The sequence below is a fragment of the Triturus cristatus genome, chromosome 4_1, assembly GCF_964204655.1.
Source record: "Triturus cristatus chromosome 4_1, aTriCri1.1, whole genome shotgun sequence".
In the NCBI taxonomy this organism is placed as follows: Eukaryota; Metazoa; Chordata; class Amphibia; order Caudata; family Salamandridae; genus Triturus; species Triturus cristatus.
Window position 1 is genome coordinate 417,428,260 of NC_140585.1, and position 22,278 is coordinate 417,450,537.

Here is a 22,278-nt window from a genome sequence, read left to right on the forward strand (position 1 = left end):
CCCTCTCTAGTGAAAATTCCGTCCATAAATGTGATAATGTCAGAGGCTTCAACCTTTCTACAAATCTTTATTTCCGGCCATTTAGAGAAGTGATCAACTAAGACTAGTACGTGCACATGTTCCTCTTTCCATCTTACCGGACCTATTATGTCAATTTCCACCCTCTCCCACGCCATGTTGGGACACTTCAATGGTTGGAGTGGGGGTGTAAGGGTCGTTTGGGACTTCTCTGAATTTCCACATCGTATACAGTTTCTCACAGCTCTCTCAATTTGGATGTCGCACCCAGGCCACCAATACCAATTTTTAATTCTTTGTTTGGTTTTGTTTATGCCTAAATGACCCTCATGGCAAAGGTCAATAAGCCTCTCTCTTAATGTGGTAGGAGGTATAACCTTCCCCTGTCTTAAAACCAGTTCGTTTTCCACGGATAGCTCATTCCTCACTTCCCAGAAAGGCTGCAACTCATTTCTCAGGAATATCTTTTTAGGCCATCCTACCACCATAAGTCTTCTAACCTCGTCTAAAGTTTCATCTTTTTTATTTTCTTTCCTCCATACCTCTGTTGTTATGCTTGGGAATTCTTCATTGATGCTTGCAACACATAGTTCGGGCACTGCATCATCTCCAAGTTTAATTACGTGTTGGAACCCCTTAAGTTTACCTATTTTCCCATTAAAAACTTTTGAGAACTTGTTGACCAAAGCACAGCCCGGTAACACCTCCTGTTGTGTAACCAGGACAGGATCGACACTGTTAGGATTGAGAGTAATCCCAAGTTTACCTTGGTCCTTCCAACCAAGCACCGATGGACCAGTGACAGCTACATACAACTTGCTGCTAGTTTTCCTTTCCATAAATGCAAAAGTAAGTTCCTTGAAACCCATAAGTTCAATTGGTTCGCCCGTGAATGTTTTAAGTGAGATGTCAGGTTTCTCCAATTGTCTCCCCACTTTATCTCTAAATTTCTTTCTCCAAACATCATGATTAACTATAGTGCACGGTGATCCTGCTGGAGCAGAGTTTTCTGTTTGAAAATTCGCTGGTTTTTGAAGCTCTGGCATGTCTATTTGTCATATTAATTTTATTAATTACTAGCAATTAATTATTTGTCTTGTGCAAGTGCGTTTATATTAATCAATCCGTTTGTCCTAACAAGAGAGAGTTACACGTGGGTGCGCATAAATGTGCTGTTTAAAAATAACGTGCGTGTTTTCATGTTTAAACGTTGCTATGTGCTGTTTATTTTTGAGCACAAAACGCTTTCCGAATTAATGCTTTTCTATGTTGCAAGTGCTAGATAGATGCATACACATAAGGGTATTAGTGGGGTTAACACTGTTTAATCACTATGCTGTGGTAACGTTGTTTTTGTTTCTTTTAATTAAGATGGTCTATTGTGGCCTATGGCGGCTTAGTTAAAGATGGCCGATTTTGTAAGCCTGGCCTCGAGTTGAGAATAGAAAACTGTGATGGAAGAGAGCCCTGCTGAATATGGTCCTGAAGTCAGCTGACCACAGTCCTTGCTTGCCTTATAAAATTTTCCGTGAGGACATCAGCAGCCGGGGTAATCTTCGAGTGAAATGGAACGTCCTTGGCAGCCTTGGGAAAACAAAGGAGCCTTAGAGAAAGACTCTGAGCATTGGTCTCATTGCCGAGAAGTAGAACTAACAGATACATTTGGGATTCTTGGTTCCTGTTCCGTAGTCTTTATTTTGTGATTTTTCCTGAGCGGAGATTTTTGAATGTTGCAATGTTACATCCTTTCCTTCTCGCTCTGCTCAGCGGTCCAGCGGACATTACAACTTTTCTTTGTATCTTTCTTTTGTTTGATTCAGTATAAGAATTGTTAGCCTAGAGAGGGCTTTGCCACTTGCCATTTGCCTTTGCCGCGTATCGAATCTGCGTTGCTGAGGATTGATGCTGAAGGGACTTCGTCTTGAGAGACTTTACCAAGAGACTTGTCCTGACCCGTTCTGACATTTAGCTAGAATAGGTAACTATGAGAAAAATGATTTATGCTGCTTGATTTCCATTTGACTAATTTTAGATAAAGCAATATAACTTGAACATGGTGTTGGATATTATTTCTTTTTTTTTTTTTTTTGGATATTATTTCTTGTCAATTATTGTGTATTATATTTTGATTATTTGTATAGGTTGTACAGATTATGTTTATGGACAGTCACAATAATCAGATCTTGTCGACCTGATATAGATGCAGGGTGACTAGGAGTTTTCTTTCCACAGGTTTATTGCTGCTGGTAGAGTATTTGAGCGTATGTTAGTGAAATGGGCCCTAGTGTATGATGAATGTATGTGCGTGTAACTGTGGGATTACTCTATCTGTGGTAGTGGGAATATTATACACACCCTGATCTCTATCAATCCAGAGTCAGCGACTGTATCTATATTCACACCTCCAATTTCAACTAAGCACATGGGTTTCTTCTTTTTTCTCTTCTCCTCATCCTCTTTTGCTGTCGCCTCTGTTACACTCAGTACACATAAGTTGTACTCCGAGTCATCCGAGGAGTCTCCTTCAAATTCCTCCTCTACCTCATCCTCTACAAATTTTACCTTTTCTTTTATTTTCCTTTTGCAAGCTTTTTCGAAATGACCAATGATCCCACACTGAGTACATTTGTTGTTCCTTGCCGGGCATTTCCAGTCATTTGCCAAATGCTTACTGCTGCCACATCGGTAACACTTCAATTTTCATACGAACCAGCATTTCCTTTGAATCTGGGTGCATCCTTCACTCTATTTTTTGAATTTTTCTTGCTCCCACTTATTTTTGCCACCACACTTGCTTCCTCTGTTTTACTTTTCTCTTCATTGATAACCTCCTTCGCACAACGACCAGTCAGTTCTGCTTTTTTCACGATATCAATAACTTGTTGAAGAGGTTTTTCCCCTTTAGCCCATAAGGTGTCCTGTATGTTAGAATTTGCAACACACATCACTACCTGATCCCTAATTAAGTCATCATGCATGTTTCCAAATTTGCATAAAAGTGCCAAGTTCTTTAACGCAGATACGTAGTCCTCAATGCTTTCTTCCTTTCCTTGTTTTCTTCAGTAAAACTTATATCTGTGCACTGCCACACAAACTGTTGGTTTATAATAACCGTCTAAGTCTTCCATAGCTTCATCATAAACTTTTCTTTCACCTCCTTCTCTTATTTTTTTGTTAATATTGTTATACACTGTTAGTCCTCCAGCACCCAAACACTGTAACAATATTTTTTTTTTCTCTTCCTGTTTCAATGGTTCATCTTCCTTATCAAACGTGGAAATGTAATTACTAAAATATTCCTTCCACTCTTTCCACTTCACAGTTGGTACGCCAGTACCCTTCAAAAATGCCTCTGGTGGTTGCAAATTGTATAAGTTGCCAGATGCCGTGCTTAAACCCTTAACTTTCCTTTACTCACTTAATGTGTATGTGAAATGTCTAAGTCTTTTAACTTTTAAAATCTTCCTTTTCCAATAACATTCAAATTGACCAAATAACTCTCACCTGCTTATTCTTTTTTTTTTTTTCCTTTGCTAACACGCTAGTACTGCCTTCCGGACTTCCTTCCTTTATTAATGCTGTATCACGCGAGTACTTTAGTAGTTCCAAATTATTCCGTAAATAGTGAACGGTAATATCCTGCTTACTTTACTATTTTCCTTCCTCAAAGATGGCCGCACGCCAACTTCCTGTGCGTGAATACGTGAAACGACTAGAATGCAAGCTCAACTTCCTTCGTTATTCGCTTCCCTATGACGTCACGACGTTCCAACGACAGCGCCCCTTCACCTGAGGTGATTCTTCATCAACGTAGATTTACCTAAAAAAACAGTGAGTTCTTTTAAATTCTGTCATAAAGTTACTTCCTTGAATCGGCAAGCAGGTGTATTATTTTCTTATTCCTCCACCACGACAGTTCAAACTCCATGCAAGTTCAATAACCAACGCGTACCTTCCCTGACGTGATGCCACCAGCAAACGATCCTTTACAATTCTGTATCTCCGTGGCGATGGAGTCAACAGTCCGTTATATTCATTGTTAACTTGCCATCATTCCGACTTCAACTTAAACATCACTTTCTCCGCATACTCCTCCGTTACTTGTTGTTGTAAATGCAACTAATGTCCACACATTTTCCGCCGCATCTACTATTATATCCGTTACCTTCTTCTTATGGACTACTACTTCCTTCTATAGTCCAATTCTGTAACCGATACGTTTTTCTTCAAAATCCCGACATGTATTCAAAGCATGTCTTCAACTTCAAATCTTTTTCCTCTCGTGGGTTCATCCGTGTGTCGTTCAACCATAACTCGTCACCAAAATGTAAAGATGAGTAGTCAGAAGTTATATCTTTATCAAGTAATTTATTATGCTCAAGGACGACACACTCAACCGGAGGCTCAGTGCATAATGAGTCATTGTCAATGCAACCAACTGTCTAAACTGTCACCCTAGAACGTCCAGCTGTCAACATTCCAGCTGGTGACTGCCGTGCGCAGGAGGGTGGGGGGCACGCGGAGAAAGGGAGCAAGCTAGATGCAACAAGATTAATTAAATAACACAACATGCTCACATTTAGGAATCTGTTTTGGGCCATATGTTTGCAATATAAATGCAAAAAAACCAACCTTTTTCACCACCTGCACACAAAGGACAGACTTTTTGGCTTTGCCTGTTTGTTTTCCTACATATCGACATAGAAAGCGGACTACGAAAGCTTTACTTCCCTATAGTTTTTACAGACGTCAGAACCCGGAAGTGGCTCACTGTTGCTATGGGAACGTGACGCACATAGGGTGAGAGTTGAAAGGTTGAAGTGGGTGGACCGCTGTAGCTTGCTATTGTGGCCGCGGTGCTGCGAAGTCCGGGGATTGAGTGTCTCCGGAGTCTGCACACTCCCGCCTCAAAAAATGGACGTGGATTCCGTGTTGTTAGCAATGCGGGCTGGGTCGGAAGAGACGGAGGCTGCGTTGCGAAAGTACACGAAAGAGGTAAAGCTACGCAAAGCATTGAAAGCGCGAGCACCGCTGTTGCTGACAGCCGCCCTTAGCTCGGTGATTCCTACGTGCACTGTGACAGTCTTTTCTCACTATCTGTGATGGTTGAGTTTCAGCTATGCTGTTCTGAACGCTTCTGCATCACTTTTATGGTCTGTGGCATGTGTTGATTTTGGTATGCTTTGGTCGAGTTTTGCATCTGCCAGTGATGCACACTGACTGGTTTGGCTGTTGATTGTGCTGTGCTGGGTATAAAGCCACTTGTCCAGGCTTTGTTGATGTTTGTGCAATCCAGCACTGCTGTTCTATTGTTTTATGGCAGGACTTTACATCAGCTATGTTTGAAGTCATTTGTTCCAGGATGTTTTCCCTGGTCTGAGCTGCGATCTACTCTATCCACTTTTCACCCTCGTATTTAGGTGGCATTGTGCCGGTATTTCACTCTCGGTCGCGCTTGTGAGTACGTCCCTGTCAAATTTTCACCCTCGAGCTTGGGTAGGTCCGTGTTAACCTTTCATATTCAGCTTAGTTTGCTTTATTCCGAGGCGCTCAATTTGTCTTATCTGTATTGTGCAGCTCTTTGCATCGAAACACAGAGCCAGACCTATATTAAACTGCATAATGCACATCAGTCAAAGTAGTCCCTTGCTACTAGTACTTTAAGCCTGAATATCTGGCATTGTAGAGTCATAATGTAGTTCACTGCGTTATAAAGATTACTTTGTACAACGGTCTGTCTTCAAGTTCTTTCTAAGCACAATCTATACAAAACACGAATGGTACCATATCTTGCAGCAAAATATATGTGACTTCATAGTCCCGAGCACACTTCTAAAAATAAAGGAGACGATGGGCTGTCGCATAGATGCAAGCCAATGGCAAAACTATAATAAATGGTCCACCAAGGCCAATCGAAGGGCCAATTATCAACGAATGGCATTTTTTTTACAAAATGGCAATTATACTATACCCCTGCCAAGTTGCACAAATTGTTCCCAGAAACGTCATTGGATTGCCCTAGATGTATTCACTCAAAAGGGGACTGGCTGCCTATGTTCTGCTCCTGCCCGAAATTGACTGCCTACTGGACTAGGGTCTTTAAGTTGATTAGTCAACAACTCAAACGCAGCATTGACCTCAATCCTATAGTAATTCTATATGGGATCTCTAATACTACTTTAACAGTGCTACAAAAACAATTTGTGATAAATGCTTCACTAATAGCTAGATCATTGATCTTACAAAATTGGAAATCATTGGATCCACCTAAACATGCACAATGGGTAATCAAAATGAGAAACACGAAAGAAATAGAAAAACGTTATTCCCTCACGATAGGGGCTATCCGGACATTTGCACAAATATGGGGAGCGGAATAAAGCAATAGTGATGGGATACTATAACATAGCATAAATAAAGAAATGGATGTTGACAATTGGTCGCAACTATAAGAATTCACACCTACTCAGTACGGTCTCATGGTCCATTTATTGCATTGTATTTATATTAAAACACCGGTACAGATGTCCACCCCCAAATACTAATGAATCACATTTTAAATGATGACTATTAATGGCATTTGAATTATGAAGTATCATGATGTTACTCTTCTCTTTCTGCCTCCAGAAAAACATTCTGAGATTGTATAGAATGATCTGTGATTTATCTTGTAAATAAAGATTTAAAAAAACTTTTAAAAAAACGAATGTTTTAAAAATCATGCCAGTTGTGTACCTGTTTTCTTGCCTATTAAATTTGTTTATGGTCTATTTAGCGTGCGATCAACAGTTCTGATAAATATTCATGCAACGTGGGTCTGCTAGTTGTCGTATATCAGTGGGAGAAATGTGTCTAATTATTGTTGATGCACGTTAATCTCAGTGCGTGGGTGCGTTTTAATTCTCGATGACCACTGCAACTATAATAGTCCTACTCCTTATATAGTTATCACAGGAGCAGCACTAGGACTCGAGAATATGGAAAAATAATATTGAGATTATAAGTAAGTAAGTAATTTTTATTAGCATAGTTACTTAAAACCATTGCTGTACAAAGTTGATTAAGAACAGGTATAATAAAAATACAAAAATGACAATTCTAAGTAAAAACGGAATAAAATTTGCACGCTTCATGTTAGTAGGGTAATTTCTTCTTTCTTTGATTTTCCTCATGAGTTCGTATGGTCATTAATGTCAGTCGACAAACAGTGTTGAGTCAGTGATACAAGGACCATTATAAGATAATTTTTGGCATCTTTCTTTCCACTGCCTTCATAAATTTTACAAAGCTGCAATTCATGCGAGGATCGTGGGAAGAGAAGCAAACCAGAATTGCCTTTCTACGTGTACGAATCCCTTGCTGGTTGAAATGATGTTTCAACAGGTGTTTTCGTTCGTCACGTAGTTTCTCACAGGAGCAGATCAGGTGCAGCATATCCTCTTGCCCCGATCCACATAGCCGACAGAGAGGCTCGTTTTTTTTTTTGATCCAGGTTGGAAGATTTTGGATGCAGGGGAGCAGGCCTAACCTGTACTTTAAAAAGCACATTTTGGTGGATTTAGGATATCCCTCGCCAAAATAGTGCTGTGGTGCCTTCTTTAAATACGAATTTACGATCATCCATCCATGCGTTCTTTTGGAAAGGGCGGCCTTGTCTTGAATCCATGATAGCTGTTTGATCGATTTTTTTGACCAGTTTTTTGAAAGTTGTATGATTTGCTGGGGTATCCCAAAGCTGCTCTAAACCAGTATTCTTCAGGCTGTCCCGTAGGAACTTGGCTGCCGCCGAGGATGGGTGTTGGGCTAACTCCATCCACAAGTGTTCATTTAATGATCCTTGTGTCGATTTCCTCACTTTATCCCAGGCTATCATGTAGGCTCCCTGCCTTGCTAGGATCTGTTGGTCAATGCCAAATTCAAGCCTAATTTGAGCTGGTGAGGTTTGCTTGGGCAAGCTGAAGATGATCCTGTAGGCAGCTGTTATAGTATTATCAAGGGTCTTGGTGTCTCTTCCTCTAAGCACCTCACTCCCGTAGGTAATTGTTGGGAGAAGTTTAGCGAGGATAACTTGCGTCAAGGGCAGGAGAGACAGGCCAGAAAGTTTGTTGTTTAAGGATTTTAGAGAAATTGCCAAAGAAATCCCTTTCCCTCGAATACTTGTTTTTTGGGCTGAAAACTGCCCTCCGTTATCAATCTTCACTCCTAGGTATTTGTATGTTGGCGTGTCTCCGATTCTTGTTTTATCCCAGTACCATGATGTTGATTTATTTCTTTTCTTGCTGATGGTCATTGACTTGGTTTTCTCCAGGTTTATTGTGAGATCGTTTTTGCTTGAATAGCATTGTGTTGCGTTCAGGAGGTGCTGAAGTCCCACCTTGGTGTAGCTTATAAGGACGATGTCGTCAGCATAAAGTAGGCAAGGTAGTTGTAGTCCTCCTAGTTTGGGGGCGTGGGAGTTGCAACCATTTAAATATTTAATATTGAGATTATTACAAACAATGACATTATAAACAATTCCCAATATAATTCATTAACCTCAAAGATGAGAATAAGTGTAGACATCGGTTAGTGGAGTAGTGTAACCTCACAAATCCTTAGGAACTTTCAGTGAACTGAGGAAGAGGAATCGTGTGTATGTAAAAGTAAGCCATAGCCCTTCTATACTACACATTTTGCATGTAAAAATAAATGTAATTGAAATGAATCTACCACCTCTCCTGTCTACCTCAAGCTTTATATCATCTTTACTAAATGCAACAGCAAAGTCTATTGGCGTTCCATGTACTTGTTTTAAGTTTGGATTCTTTCCAATGCAGTCAAGGTCTTCATTAAATTCTGAATTCTCACTCTCCTGGGATTACTAGCCAGGTTGTTTTGTAAAACTTTGTCAAATCATTACTGATCCCAGTCAATATATTTAATTGCCCAAATTTGCGTGGTTTCTGTCTTACCTTCCTATGTAATACTTATCTCTTGTTGTTTGTTTTGAAATCTGTTGAGAGACGTGAGCATGCCGGTCAGGCTGCACATCTGGCATAGTTTTTTGCTGCTTTTTTCATTGAAGAAAAATGACAATACCTGTCCTCCAAAGTCTGACCGAAAGAGTTACACCATTGTGTCATTGAGACTGCAAAATATTTTTTTTACCATCTTGGCATTTGTTTTGCAAATAGACCACATATATGGAGATAGATAGATTTCTGGAATATTTGATCTGAAATGACGCCAGCTGTCTTTGAAATTTACCTAAAACTGATTTGAAGTACTGTTGGATTCTGTCCACATTCTTTGATGACTTTCTGCTCTGGAGACTTGAGTTTATCTATAGCTTTAGCTCTGGCATATATTATGCCAAGCATCCATAATGGACACATGCATGCTGCAGAGTCATTATTAGTTTTTCGAAGTATAGATATTGCTCTGTGTGTCACGGCTCTTTCAATCTGCTATCATCTCTACATTTATATTGTTAAAGATTTTGGTTTGAAAATAAACCTACAGCACCTTTCACCCGCATATGGGTTGCAAAACATAATGAGCCAACAATTGCAGCCAAATGAATGACTACATTTGTTTCGTGGGGAATGTTTTTTTAAATAATATGCTGTATTATAATGTATTGATTTTTATATGGCCATATGTGTCTTTAACTTATTTTATATGTACATACAAATGAATGGTCCAGCACCTTGAGACCTTTTTTGAAATTGGCTTAAGACCTGAAAGCGATCACCTTCCTCAGGAGCTAGAATTTGCCATCATACGGTGTGAGATGGGGGAACACGGCACAGTTGAACCTGCCGGCTCCAGCAACTCAATCAATCTAAAAAGAATTAAATGGTACCCCGACACAATAGGGACTCTGGCACAGGAGGCAGAACACCATCTGCAAAATTCTCAACAGCTCAAACTAGGCACAGCTAAAGATCAATGTGAATCATTCATTGATACTTAAATGAAACAGTTAGCTACAAAAGTTAATCCAGCACTGGAGAGATTGGAACAAATTTCTCAGAAAAGCTCAAAAATACTTATGGCGGGCACATTGAAACAACTCAAGCGGAAAGTCAACAAGGCCCTCTGAACAGCTCGCAGCTTCCCACTTAATGAAATGCAGGTTGCCAACCTGAGGGCCGCCAAACAGGACTTTAAGCAAACCTTATGGGCTATTAGGAAGCAAAATATAGAGACTTTCTGGGCTACGCTTATCTGGTACTTAAGCGCAACAACTGGAGCATGTTCTGGAAAAAAGTGAACGCCTTGAAAAACTCTTCTTGTGCTAGGCCTGACTTGAGCTTTCCAGAAGAAGCTTGGGTTATTTTTCTTCCATGCCCACCTTAACTCCCAAACTGGCTCAAACATAACTATGCTCAATCAGTGGGTTGATCAGGGACTGAACCCAGCGGTAGCACCGAGGCTGAATTTGAACATAGGCAGCAACCCCATCATCAGTGCCAATGATGTACACCGGCAGATAGTAAATGGGTGCAACACAGGGGCACCAGGCCCAAACGGTATCCCTAAGGCTATCCATAAGACAGATCCCACAAAGCAGCCCAAATGTACTTCCTGGTGAATGGGCTGAAAATAAACAACAACAAAAAACAAAATCATGATCTTTGCTGGGAGTGCTTTAAAAGGGAAGGCCAGTTGATGCCTTGATGGGAACAAGATCGACGAAACAACATGCTACAAGTACCTCTGCTTCCTATTTGATAACAATGGCTCATTCAAATCACACAAGGAGGAAACCAAAAGCAAAGGGATTGCCTTGGCAGCAGGGCTGTCGGCCATATTCAGGCATTTGTACAGGCACTCGTTTAGCCCTATACAAGAAATTCCCAGGGCAAAAGTGGTCCCAAGCCTGGCCTATGGCAGCGAGGCTCTCCGGGGTACAGATACTACAGTCCTGGACACTACAATAGTACGAATATACAGGCATTTATTTCAGCGCCTCTGACACACCTCTCCAGCCCAGATCAGTCTGGAACTTGGGTTAACAAAGCTGTCCCATGCCAGGCGTGAAGCAATTGCCATCTTCTGTTACAAGCTCAAGTTCACTGAGAAAAACGCAATCAACCATCAATTTATGGGAGTAGGTGACTAAGAAATCGCTCTCGCCAACCAGAAACCTTTTCGATGAAACGATTGATCTGTTAGGATTTGTGGAATTATGGCCAGCTGCAGTGAACCACACCTCATTGAAAGAAAAGTTACTAAAGCACTAAAATAACCTCCTCACTAGAAGACGGGGCAATTTTAGAGAAACACTCTCATACTTGGCTCACACTAAACAGTTGCAAGATCTTGAGACCACAGCCGTATCTGGTTGAAGCTTTAAATTGCAGAACAAAATACAAATATTTGAACTATTGCCTAGGGATTTTACTGTCTCAAACACACAATGGTGTGAAGAGGACATGGCCGTGCAACAGAAAACCTAGTCCGTACCATCTGTCTGTAATTCAGCACTAGACATACGCCGACAATGGCTGCGCCTGCTCTGGAACCAGTTAGGGGTGCGCTCCTGCAGGCAAGCCATTCTGGCCTGCCTTAACACTACAGATCACAGATCTATCTCCTGAACAGTAAAGTATCTTCAAGAAGTAGAGAGTGCCCTGTTAAAGGCAAATGTCACACTACTGCCATTGGACATAAATCAAGCTACACCCCCAGTAACGTGACCCTTTAGCCTTCAGTAAAAAGGCTTTTGCAGACAATGAATCTGTTCAAATTGCTGCTCAAGGTTTATCACTTAATTTTAACAAACTGCGTGTTTATAAATGTAAATAGTTTTTTTTATCATAGTCTCTCCCTGTGCTAGCACCTTGTTTACTGTTTTAAATTCGTTTTTTATGATAGTTCTGATTTTTACTGAGATTTTTGCACATTGTAACAATTTTAATAAATCGAACAATAAAGGTTGGTTTGATTTGAGATCTTTTGTTGTAAGGAAATATGTATATTTAGTTTGTTAAAAGCATCTACTCTTCATTTTCCCAGCACAGAAAATTATGTGTTTCTCCCTGTCTGCAAATATTTTATTTGAGGTAAAATAAAACCTTTATTGCATATTTAGATAGTTGAGACTTAAAAACAAATTTTCAGTAAGATCATTCGTCAGTACGTATATGTGGCAAGTAAACAATGTTGTCTCTTTGACTGCAGCTTGTGCACTTATCTCTGCCTTTCTGAATTATTCAAGAACCTGAGACTGATGGGCTCCGAGCCAGTTGACACAGCAGGGGAACTCCACTATGCTCGTCTCAAAGCTACAAAGTAATGTCATCTGTTTCTCTAGCAATAGTCTTTCCTTAGGTTTTAACATACGTATACAGTTTAGCTGCTATCTACCATGTTTCTATTAGAATCACTGTTATTATTCTACTGTAACTCTTGAAATGTGTAAGGCAGTTCGATTTTTAAGGAACTAATATCTGCTTTGATAGGTCATATGACATGAACAATTTGAGCATGAGATGGTCCGGTATTGGGTGTGTGACCAAACACTATTGCTTTATTCCAACCAGGAAATTCACATACCTTCTGCCTCACTTCCTTTGTCACCACAGACAACTTGTTGCAGATTATACCATCGTCCGACACCACCACCATATCACTCATCACCTTGGCCCCCACTTTAAGGGGTATCGAGTCTACTTTGACCATTTATTATGATGCCAGATTTCTTGCCCCTAACTGTATCTCCCACATCAACCTCCAAGCAGTTGTTAACCTTTTATATTTTTCTTGTACTGACTGCCTCACATCTCATATACCTTACCCAACTTATTCTTCTTAACATCGGTCTACTTCACTCTTTGTCCATTATTTATTCATCTTTGTGCCTTCAACCACACAAGTTGTGGCATTTTGTAACCAATATAGGGAGTTGTACAAATAGTTCGCAATATGTCCCCCAAAACATCTAATGATGAGATTTGAAAGTGTAACGCCAGTTGTATGTGATCCTTGATCATTCTATTGAAGTCTTGAATTAAACTGTTGCTCATTGGGTAAAACAATGACATTTTTATGTACTTAGTATCGTCCGACTTCAGATAAGCCTCCATTTCTTTGGAAACAAACAAAGGATCATTGTCTGTTAACAACTTGTCTTGAATGCCTTCATGCTTAAAAACATTCTGCATGAATTCAATAATCCTGTTTTTTTAACTTATCTCGTTAACAAATTTAAATTCGGGCCACTTGGAAAAGTAGTCTACCATGACTATAACAATGCCGATCCCTCCCCCAGACTCCCACAATAGAATCCCAAACCATCTGGTGCCAATTAGCTCCAAGGTTTGTCTGGCACTTTTACAGACTTGACTGGACATGGCAAAGTAATATGAAACGTGTCACTAACACCACAAGCTGCACAGTTCCATACTTAGGGTACACAGATTTATCCATTGCCGGCCACTACAAATCCTCCTACAAACTACTGTTTATTGGGACCATACCAAAGTAACATTCATGAGCTATGTCTAACGCTTCCCTTATCGTGCTGGCTGGTACTACCAGCAAATTATATCTTCCTACAGGCCCATTCAACTCCACCAGTTTAATCGATAAATATTAGCATGCCCTTTCGTCAACATTTAAGTTTCCATGCCTTGACCACCTATTATGATATTATTATTATTATTATTATTATTATTATTATTAGTCAGCTCACCATTCAAAACTGCTCTCATTACATTGACCACCACCTGCTCCTCTCCATCCATTTTCTCCTCGCTCTCACGTACTAAAAGGGCAATCCTGACAAGAAATCGCCCTTGCTAGAGAAGAATTCTATAAGAGGTTTGTCGTTGGTTCTTGAAATTAAATCTACATCCCATAAATAGGTCCTGAAGTGATGCACACCCCACCAAGTCACTAGAACCTTACACTTTCACAGAATACATTGCCTCTGCACCCCCAGTGCTCTTTAAATGTACACTACAGTTTCTTTACAACTTGTTGCATTAAGACAGCTCCAAGGTCCACACTCTTTGAATATGTCATCTTCATTTATCCTTGGGTTCAAACATGTTCAATAGTGCAACATCTGTTATTTCTTATTTCACCCAGTCAGAAGTGGATTTACGCTCACCTGATCTTTGAGACTGTTCATTTTTTTCAACAGCACATGCAATGTCACTAACTCTGCAATTTTAGGTACCTTCCTTATTGCCTTTGTCAAGCTTTCTTTGGGCTTGATCCTTACATTTGAAATCCGATGTCCTAAATAGTCAAGGCCTTCCACTGCAATTTTGTACTTTTTCTTCTTGAAATGTATGCCCTTATGTGTCAATATGTTCAGCTCACGAGTCCACACCCAATTTTGTTCCTGCATATTGGCTGTAAATAGCAGGAGATTATTTAAAAATATGCAACACACTCTACAGCCTTATAGAAGACATGCTTCACGCTCTTAAAGCAGAAGATGCAGCCAACCCAAAAGGCATTCTTCTAAATTTGTATGCCCCTCAGGCGTCACATTTGAAGTCAAATGCCTACATGCTTTATGAAGCTCTATCTGGTGAATTGTCGAGGTGGTGAAGGTGGGTACTCCCTTTGCAAATGCCAATATTCAGAAATTTGAAGCAAGGCTTCTGAGTTTACCCAGCTATTTGCATTAATGCGGTCTACGCCCACACGCCTCCAAAGCATTCTGTTGAGGTTAAGTTCAAATACTACACACCCTAACCGTTCTGAGCTTTCAGTTTCTTGTTATTACTCCCTCATCACATATCCTTTGCAATTCTACTTTCAACTCCTTCCTCGTTCCTACTGCCACTCACTTCATCTTTTGAACACATGGTTTAGCCTTGTCCTTTAAGCTATCTTGTGATCATGTTCTAATTCAATAACCACATTTTAGAGGTGTGCAAATACCATTGTATTAAGCATGTAGGCTAATACTGCCTGAATGATAATGTGTATTGACACGCAATAGTTACTATGATAGGACAGCAGGTCAATAAAGGCAGTGCTCTTGGACTTGCCATGATGGTACGCAATATTTGTTTTTTTGTTGGATGTGCTTGCTAACACTTCTGACCAATAGCAGTTGAGTGTCTGTATCTACAGCAAAACGTTGCTGGTTTGCTTAAAATCACACGCTGAGTTGGTGATCTACTCTGTTGCCAACATGTTTCTTTGAAGAATGTGAAAGGAGAAGGTGTTTTGCTTCTGTTTTTCAATGTGTTGTTTTTTGGGGTGTACTTTCAACTTGCTTTGTAGATAGGTCTTGGTTATTTCAGTGTAAAATTCATCTGCTGGTTTGGATAAGAGGATTAGAATTCGCATGGAGCATACAGGTGTAGTGGGCTGCAGACACAGGAAAGGGTGTAGTCCTAATAAAGTGTGATCTTCTGACTTTCATACCTGTTGGACGAAAGAGTACTATTGCGGACAGTGCTTTGGGGAGAGGACGTCCAGGTCTGATGCACACTGGCTGTTAAAGGAAGTGGCTTGCTTCTCAGGTGTAAGGTGTTATAACACATAAATGTAATAATTGAAATACCTCATGCCAGGTCACTGATTTGGCGTGGACCAACTGCATCCCTGGCTGAGAAGTGATTTCTTAGCGTGGTATGCCACGCTAAGGTGAACTGAGAAACTGGAGTGAATTCTAGCTGCATAGTCCCGCAGTGGCACGTAATTTATTTATGAGAAATAAAAGATAAAAATAATGACAACAGATACCAGAAACAGCTTTCTTGGTCTTTCATCCAATTTGCAGTAAAATAAATGAAAATTAGATGGTGCTGATGCTCATTCACACAGACGGTTGAAAAAGATCAAGTGCCTTGTATTGATCCTTTAGGATAACTCAATAAAAAGTGCACAATATTAAACCTTAACCATATCAGGAAAAATTTCTGATGTGCAAAAGAAACGAATCTTCGATAATGTCCCATGGTATTAGCCCACAGTAGTAATTGGTAATCACTGACCTGCATTTTTGTGGACTCAAAATTCTTACTATCCAAAGCACATTTAGTCAAAAATACGTTTTTTTCAACAATCTCTTTGGTCGAAGAGGCAATAAAATTCAGATTGTCAAAAAACTGTCTTGCCCAGCCTAGTAAAGTGCACTTTAACTTAGGATAGCGATGGTACTCTAATGGCAGCGACATGACTGAGACAATCCGAAATGACACAATAGTTGAACATAGTCTCCTCTTTCTCCCATATAGTCACCCAAAGTAACAAAACGCTCATGCCTGATCCTCAAAGTAAGCTACTCCCAATTCAGAATGACATATAGCTCTGGGTAAAATGGCAGGTACTGCTAGAAGCCGCTTCAGAAAGGTGTTCTCTATTCCCTGTATGGAGTATAGATAACACATCCACCTCCCAGATGCCTGCCCCATAGTGATGGTGGAAATGCATCTGGCTTTATATATTAATCATAGTATTCACCAGTGTAGAGCAGAGCCTAGATTGGCGGAAAACCTGAAAAGTCTCTGACTAAATTGTTCATATTGCATCCTTCTCAGCTTCAATAAATGTCACCAGTTGAAATCCGCATCAACGCGAACCCCTACTAAATGAAAGTGGGTAGTCGCTAAGCTTTAAACCTTTAATTGTGTGACTTTTAACCCAGGTACTCCTTGCTTTACATACCATAACAAAGGGCTTAATGTAATTATGCATTAAATCAAGCACATCTGTGAAAGTACTAAATATGTTCAATAATTTCTGCAAGCTATTAGCCATTCTGGACATGTGAACAGAGTTGTCTGCATAAAGCAGAACCAGGACTGATCAGTCTCCAAGTTTCGGGGTGTCTGCCTCAATCTCAGTCAGTGAGCTCTCCGACTCGCTGATGTGCAAAGTGAACAGGAAAGGGGTCAGGACACACCTTTGCCTGACCTCTCTCCCTATCTTAATTGATTTGGAGAACTCACCAGCGGGGCTGATGCAGGCTGTGACATCCATGGGTAATTGTCTAAAGAAAAGCACCAACAGCTCTTCAACACCCATTGAACTCATCAGATCCAAACGTTTTGATTGATTTACACAGTCCAAGGTATACCTTAAGTACATAAAGGCCTGATGGAGACAGCCCTTCACCCTACTGTATTTATCGATGAAGAGCTAAAAATGTAGACACTGCTGTTTGGTTCAAGACCTTCCCGAAAAATTCACGAGATCGAAGATAAGATAGAATTCTCTGTGGCTCATAACTCAGGTCGATCAAGAAGAACTCTGCCCACCACCTTTTCTGTGGAATCAATTAGGAATATTGGTTGATGACACTTTGGGCCGGCCCTATACCCCTTTTCTTAATCACAAAATGAGGAAATGGTAACTAAGGGAAAAGCTGCAATGAGATGGTAGACAAACAATCAGAAGGCGAGAAAATGGTGTGTATCTATTTTGATATGTTGTTGATCAAGACCTAAACATCAACAGTTTTGAAATTTGTTGAGTGGTCAAGCTGGACAGGAGGCAGGAGGGGCACTGTTGCTGAAGAAAAAGACCTCTTCCATTACTTATATGGTTGGTGTCCTGGTGCAGCACATGATCTAAAGTTGTATTGATAAACCTGCAAAAGGTGATTATTGATCTGGTCTTGTGGCAGCATGGTTGCTACATTCTTTATTACCATCTCTGAAGAATGGTGGTGCGTGGTTGGCAAGACCATCAATATCCAGGGTTGTTTTCTGCACATGGGGAAGGATCTCTCCAGATTTGAGTGTATTAGTTAAGATACCGTCTATGAGGGAGCTGGTGACTATGTTGAAGAGTGCTCAAAGTAGTTCTCTGGAGATGGGCTTGACTTTACCATGGTGGGAGGCAGAACATTGTCTCTGTAGGTGGGAGGGGGAGGCATAACAGTTGCCTTTTCTTTCATTTTAAGGTACGGCTCACAGGGATGGAAAATATAATGGAGGGAAATAAACAAATATTTATTGAAGTACAGTATGAATAGCTGTGCCATTTGACATAAGACAACTAAGAGGTAACCTCTCCTACCAGATAATGAAAATTTGCTTTGCCTGATGAGCAACCACAAATGCACGTGTGTGGCATGAGAAAGGGTTTAAGCATGGTAACGTGATAAGAAATGGAATCTGGAGTGAAACTAGCACATCAAACTACAAAATGGTTTTAAATTTGCTTTAAATGTTAATATAAAACACTTTTCTGGCTAGGATTGTATCCTGTTACTAATTTATACCTGTCACTACCTTAATGTTTTTGGCTGAAAACACGTTGTAATAAGAGGTTAGAGTTGTATAACTGTGCCATCTCCACATTGTTTATGTATGGCTGCAGGTAGCTTTTTTCAAGGCAAAAGTACAAAAAGCCATAGCAGGGTTTGGGTCAGACCCTAGCAGCCACTGGCTTTCATGTGTTTTATCACGGTTTGCCACTGCTTTGATAGGTTGCCCATCAAGGCATTTTGTCAATAGTTCTATTATCCCATTTTTGTTCCCACACACTATTTTGAGGGTATAAAGTAACTTTGCTGATGAAGTTTGTTTAGCAAGTTGGCTCTCTACTCTCCGCTACTAGAAGTAGTACACACAAAATTACCCAACTATATTGAAACACGTCTCATTACAAAAAAAACCTTGTCCATCTTTGCCTCATTAGTGCCTGATCTTCCCCCTATTCCAGTGTTTCCCCAGATTGTGGGTTGCAACCAAATTGTGGATTGTGAGCCAATTTTTGGGCGTGTCCTGAAAGTCCAAGCACTAAATAAAGATGCCTTTAAATTCTGTATTTATCTTGTCACATTTGCTGCGCTTCAATGACCGGGGCTAATTGTCAGGCTATGTCTTCTGACAAATTGCTGCTTAACCCATTTACTGCTGAGCTTCCCCCTCCCTATCCCCTCTGGCCACCCCCCCTCCTCCTCCTCCTCCTCCTCCTCGTTCCTTCCCACATCCCTCCCCCGTGCTGAGCCCTTTGTTAGGGTAGTTCGCAGTTAGGGCTCCATAATTTTTTCCCCCCAATAACGTAGTCACACCAAATTTGTGTCCTTTTTTTTTCTCCAACGTCCTGAGAATTCTAAAAGTGCCCAGGGTTTGTGGCTTGCCCTGGAGGGGACCGAGAAAATAGGCAAAATATAGCAACATTTTGAGTTTTTGGGAGAAATAGGTAAGTGGAACTCCACAAAGTGACCGAAGAACTCCGCGATGCACAGAGTTCAGCAAGCAGCGGAATGCGTTGGACCGCGCCGTTTACACAGATTTTTAGCCTATTTTTTGTGATCTCACTCTAGTTCCAGTTTGTGGTGGAAACCAGTGAAAAACCTATGAGTGATTCAGAAAAGCTATAGATTTCTGAAAAGTAAACCAAATCTAGAATTCAACAAAGGGTCATACGTGTAGATCACTCCAGGTTTTCCCAAAGAAACTAGCTGTTGAAATATAGAAATATTGAAAATGAGTAGGATAAAATGGCCATTTGTGACAACGTTTTCATCTGTAACTTTTTATGACCATGGTCGCTATATATATATAAAAGCAATATATCATCACGTCTGTTAGACCCTTCTGATTGCGGGATATATATACAGTTTGTAGGTTCTCCAAGAACAGAACCCACAGCACCCACAGCCATCAACTAAGCGTCAAAGTACAATGGTTTTTCATTGTGTACAAAGTATAGACCAATTCATATGGTGAAAATGGGTATCAATGGGTATCAAGGTACCTAATGTATTTTCTGAAATGAGCACAAGATTTGAAGTTTTAGGAGCAGTGGTTATTTGTACATTTCTGATTTTGCGGGTACCCATCCTAGCATATGATTTAGAGGGTAATGTCTTCTTTCTTACACACTGGTTCACATTTATAAGGCTCAAACGCAGCAAAATCCAGTTGGTAATAACAAATGTTCTACCATTCTATGTTCCCACATGTCTGCTGATAAAAATTGTACCCCACTTGTGTGTGTAGGCATAGGGCCCACAACAGAAACGGGCCAAAATACAACATGGATGTAGCACATTTTTCCACTCAAAACGAACCCTTTTTTTGCAAAGTGGGTAGCTGTGGATTTGAGGACCAAGCTCAGCCGGTATGTAGGGAAACTCAACAAACTTGCTATTTTTTGAAAACTAGACACCAAGGGAAAAATCCAGGGTAGGGTGAGTTCCTTGGCTCTCACCAACATGTTTTGTTTTACCCAGAATCCCTTGCAAACCTCCAACTTTCACAAAAACACACCATCCATTTTTCTCAGATCTCTGTGATGAAAAGTTCTGGAAATCTGCAGGGAGCAAAAAGTTTATTTCCACAAAGCATTTCTCTAAGTCTCCTGACAAAAATGGTACCTCACTTGTGTGGGTAGACCTAGTGACCGTGACAGACTACGGCCCAAAAGACAACAATGACAAATCACATTTTTCCACTCATAATTGACCCTCTTTTTGCAAAGTCGGTAAATTTCGGGCCCTAGCTCAGCAGACCCATAGGGAAACCTACCAAACTTGCATATTTTTGAAAACTAGACATCCGGGAGAATCCAGAGTGGGGTGATTTGCATGGCTCTGAGCAGCTTTCTTTGTACATCAAAATCCTTGTAAAGCTCAAATGCTGACTAAAAAAAACCTTTCCCACATTCGGTTATGGAATCTGCGGGTAGCCACAAACTTGCTTTAACCTGACATCTCGCTAAGTCTTCTGATAAAAATGGTACTTCACTTGTGTGGGTAGGCCTAGTGCCCTTGACTGGAAATGGACCAAAACTCAACATGGATACATCACATTTTTCCACTCTCAACTGACCCTTTTTTGTAAAGTGGATAGCTATTGATTTTGGGTCCTAGGTCAGTTGGCCCCTAGGAAAACACAGAAAATCTGCACATTTTTGAAACTTACACACCTGGGGGAATCCAGGGTGGGATTATCTGTGTGGCTTTCACTAGGGAGTTTTACCCAGAAGCCCTTGCAAATGTCAAATGTATGTGGAAAACACAAATTTGCTTGCATTTCTATGACGGAAAGTTCTGTAATCTACTGGAAGCCACATTTTTCCTATCAGTCTGAGTTCCCACTTGTCCCCCGATAAAAACAGTACCCAACGTCTGTGGGTGGGCCACAAGGCCACGACACAAAAAGGCCTTAAAGCGCTACATTAAAATATAAGCAAGCAGGGTAGCTGCTGTATTTTGGGCCGTGCTATGGTGCCACCCATGCAAAACTATGACCCACAGACATTTTTGAAAACTAGACAACCAGGGGATTCAAGGATGTGGTGAGCCTTGTGTGGATCCTGTGATGTTTTTTGACCCACAGTGCCCTGCAAACCTCAAAATATGTGTGAAATCACATATTATTCTTACATTTCTATAATGGAAACTTACTGAATCTGCAGGAATCCACAGAAATTCTACCACTCAGCATTACCCCACTTGTGCCAATAAAAATCCTTTGCCACTTTTGTGGCTGGAACTAGTGCTAGGCAACAGGAATTGATCCAACCAAGTTCAATGGGAGCCCTTGCTAAGGGACTCCGACTGACCTTGGTTTGTTCTGTTCCTGTTGCGGACACTAGTCCCAGTCACACAAGTGGCATAGCCTTTTTATTGGCACAAATGGGCTAACACTGAGTGGTAGGAATTTTGTGGATCCCTGTGGATTTCAGAAGTTCCCATCATAGAAATGTAAGGAAAATGTGTTATTTCAGTCATAGTGTGTGGTTTGCAGGGCATTGTGAGTAAGAAAACCAAATGTGGTCCACGCAAGGCATGCCACCCTGGAATCTCCTGGTGATCTAGTTTTAAAAAAATGTCTGTGGTTTGTAGGTTTTCATGGCTAGACGCCTGAGCACGGCCCTGAAGCCTATCACTTATCTTTCCACATAGTGCTTTAGGACCTTTTTGTGTCAAGGTCTCTTGTTATCAGAATACTTGGGGGAATGCTGGCTGGTAGGAAATGTGTGGCTCCCCACAGATTCCAGATGTTTTCCTAACAGATAGAGGAAAGTGTGTTTTTTATTCATTTTTTGCAGTTTGCATGGCATTTTGGGGTAGGAAAGTTTTGTAGCATCTATGTGCAGCACATCACCTTGGACTCCACCGGGTGTCTAGTTTTCAGAACTGTCTGGGTCTGGTAGGTTTACCCAGGTGACAGCCTACCCGAACCCAACAAGTGCAGCCATTCAGCATTGCAAGTGGGACGATATTGGGAGTTAGGCGCAAACTCCTGGGTCGTATGTAAAAACAACACCCAAATGAATCCAATGTCCTCTTGTTTGCCATTGGGATGGGATTTCTTAGTCTGGGGAGTAGAAAGACTGTTG

The 22,278-nt window shown here is 40.7% G+C and overlaps 1 protein-coding gene across 6 annotated transcripts in view; it reads left to right on the top strand.

The window, feature by feature from the left end:
• Positions 1–4,775: 4,775 nt before the first annotated feature.
• RIC8B (RIC8 guanine nucleotide exchange factor B) overlaps positions 4,776–22,278 on the top strand; it is a 462,890-nt gene continuing 445,387 nt past the window's right edge. For 3 of the 6 annotated variants that reach the window (XR_014981275.1, XR_014981276.1, XM_085652536.1), the window contains exon 1: positions 4,813–5,013. Coding sequence is in view for 2 of the 6 variants with exons in the window: in XM_085652536.1 (XP_085508662.1) it covers positions 4,933–5,013 (81 nt within the window). In the remaining 4 variants the exon portion in view is untranslated. Of the gene's footprint in view, positions 5,014–12,186; positions 12,298–22,278 lie in introns of all 6 variants that reach the window. The other 3 variants (XM_085652539.1, XM_085652538.1, XM_085652537.1) reach the window with 3 other exon arrangements.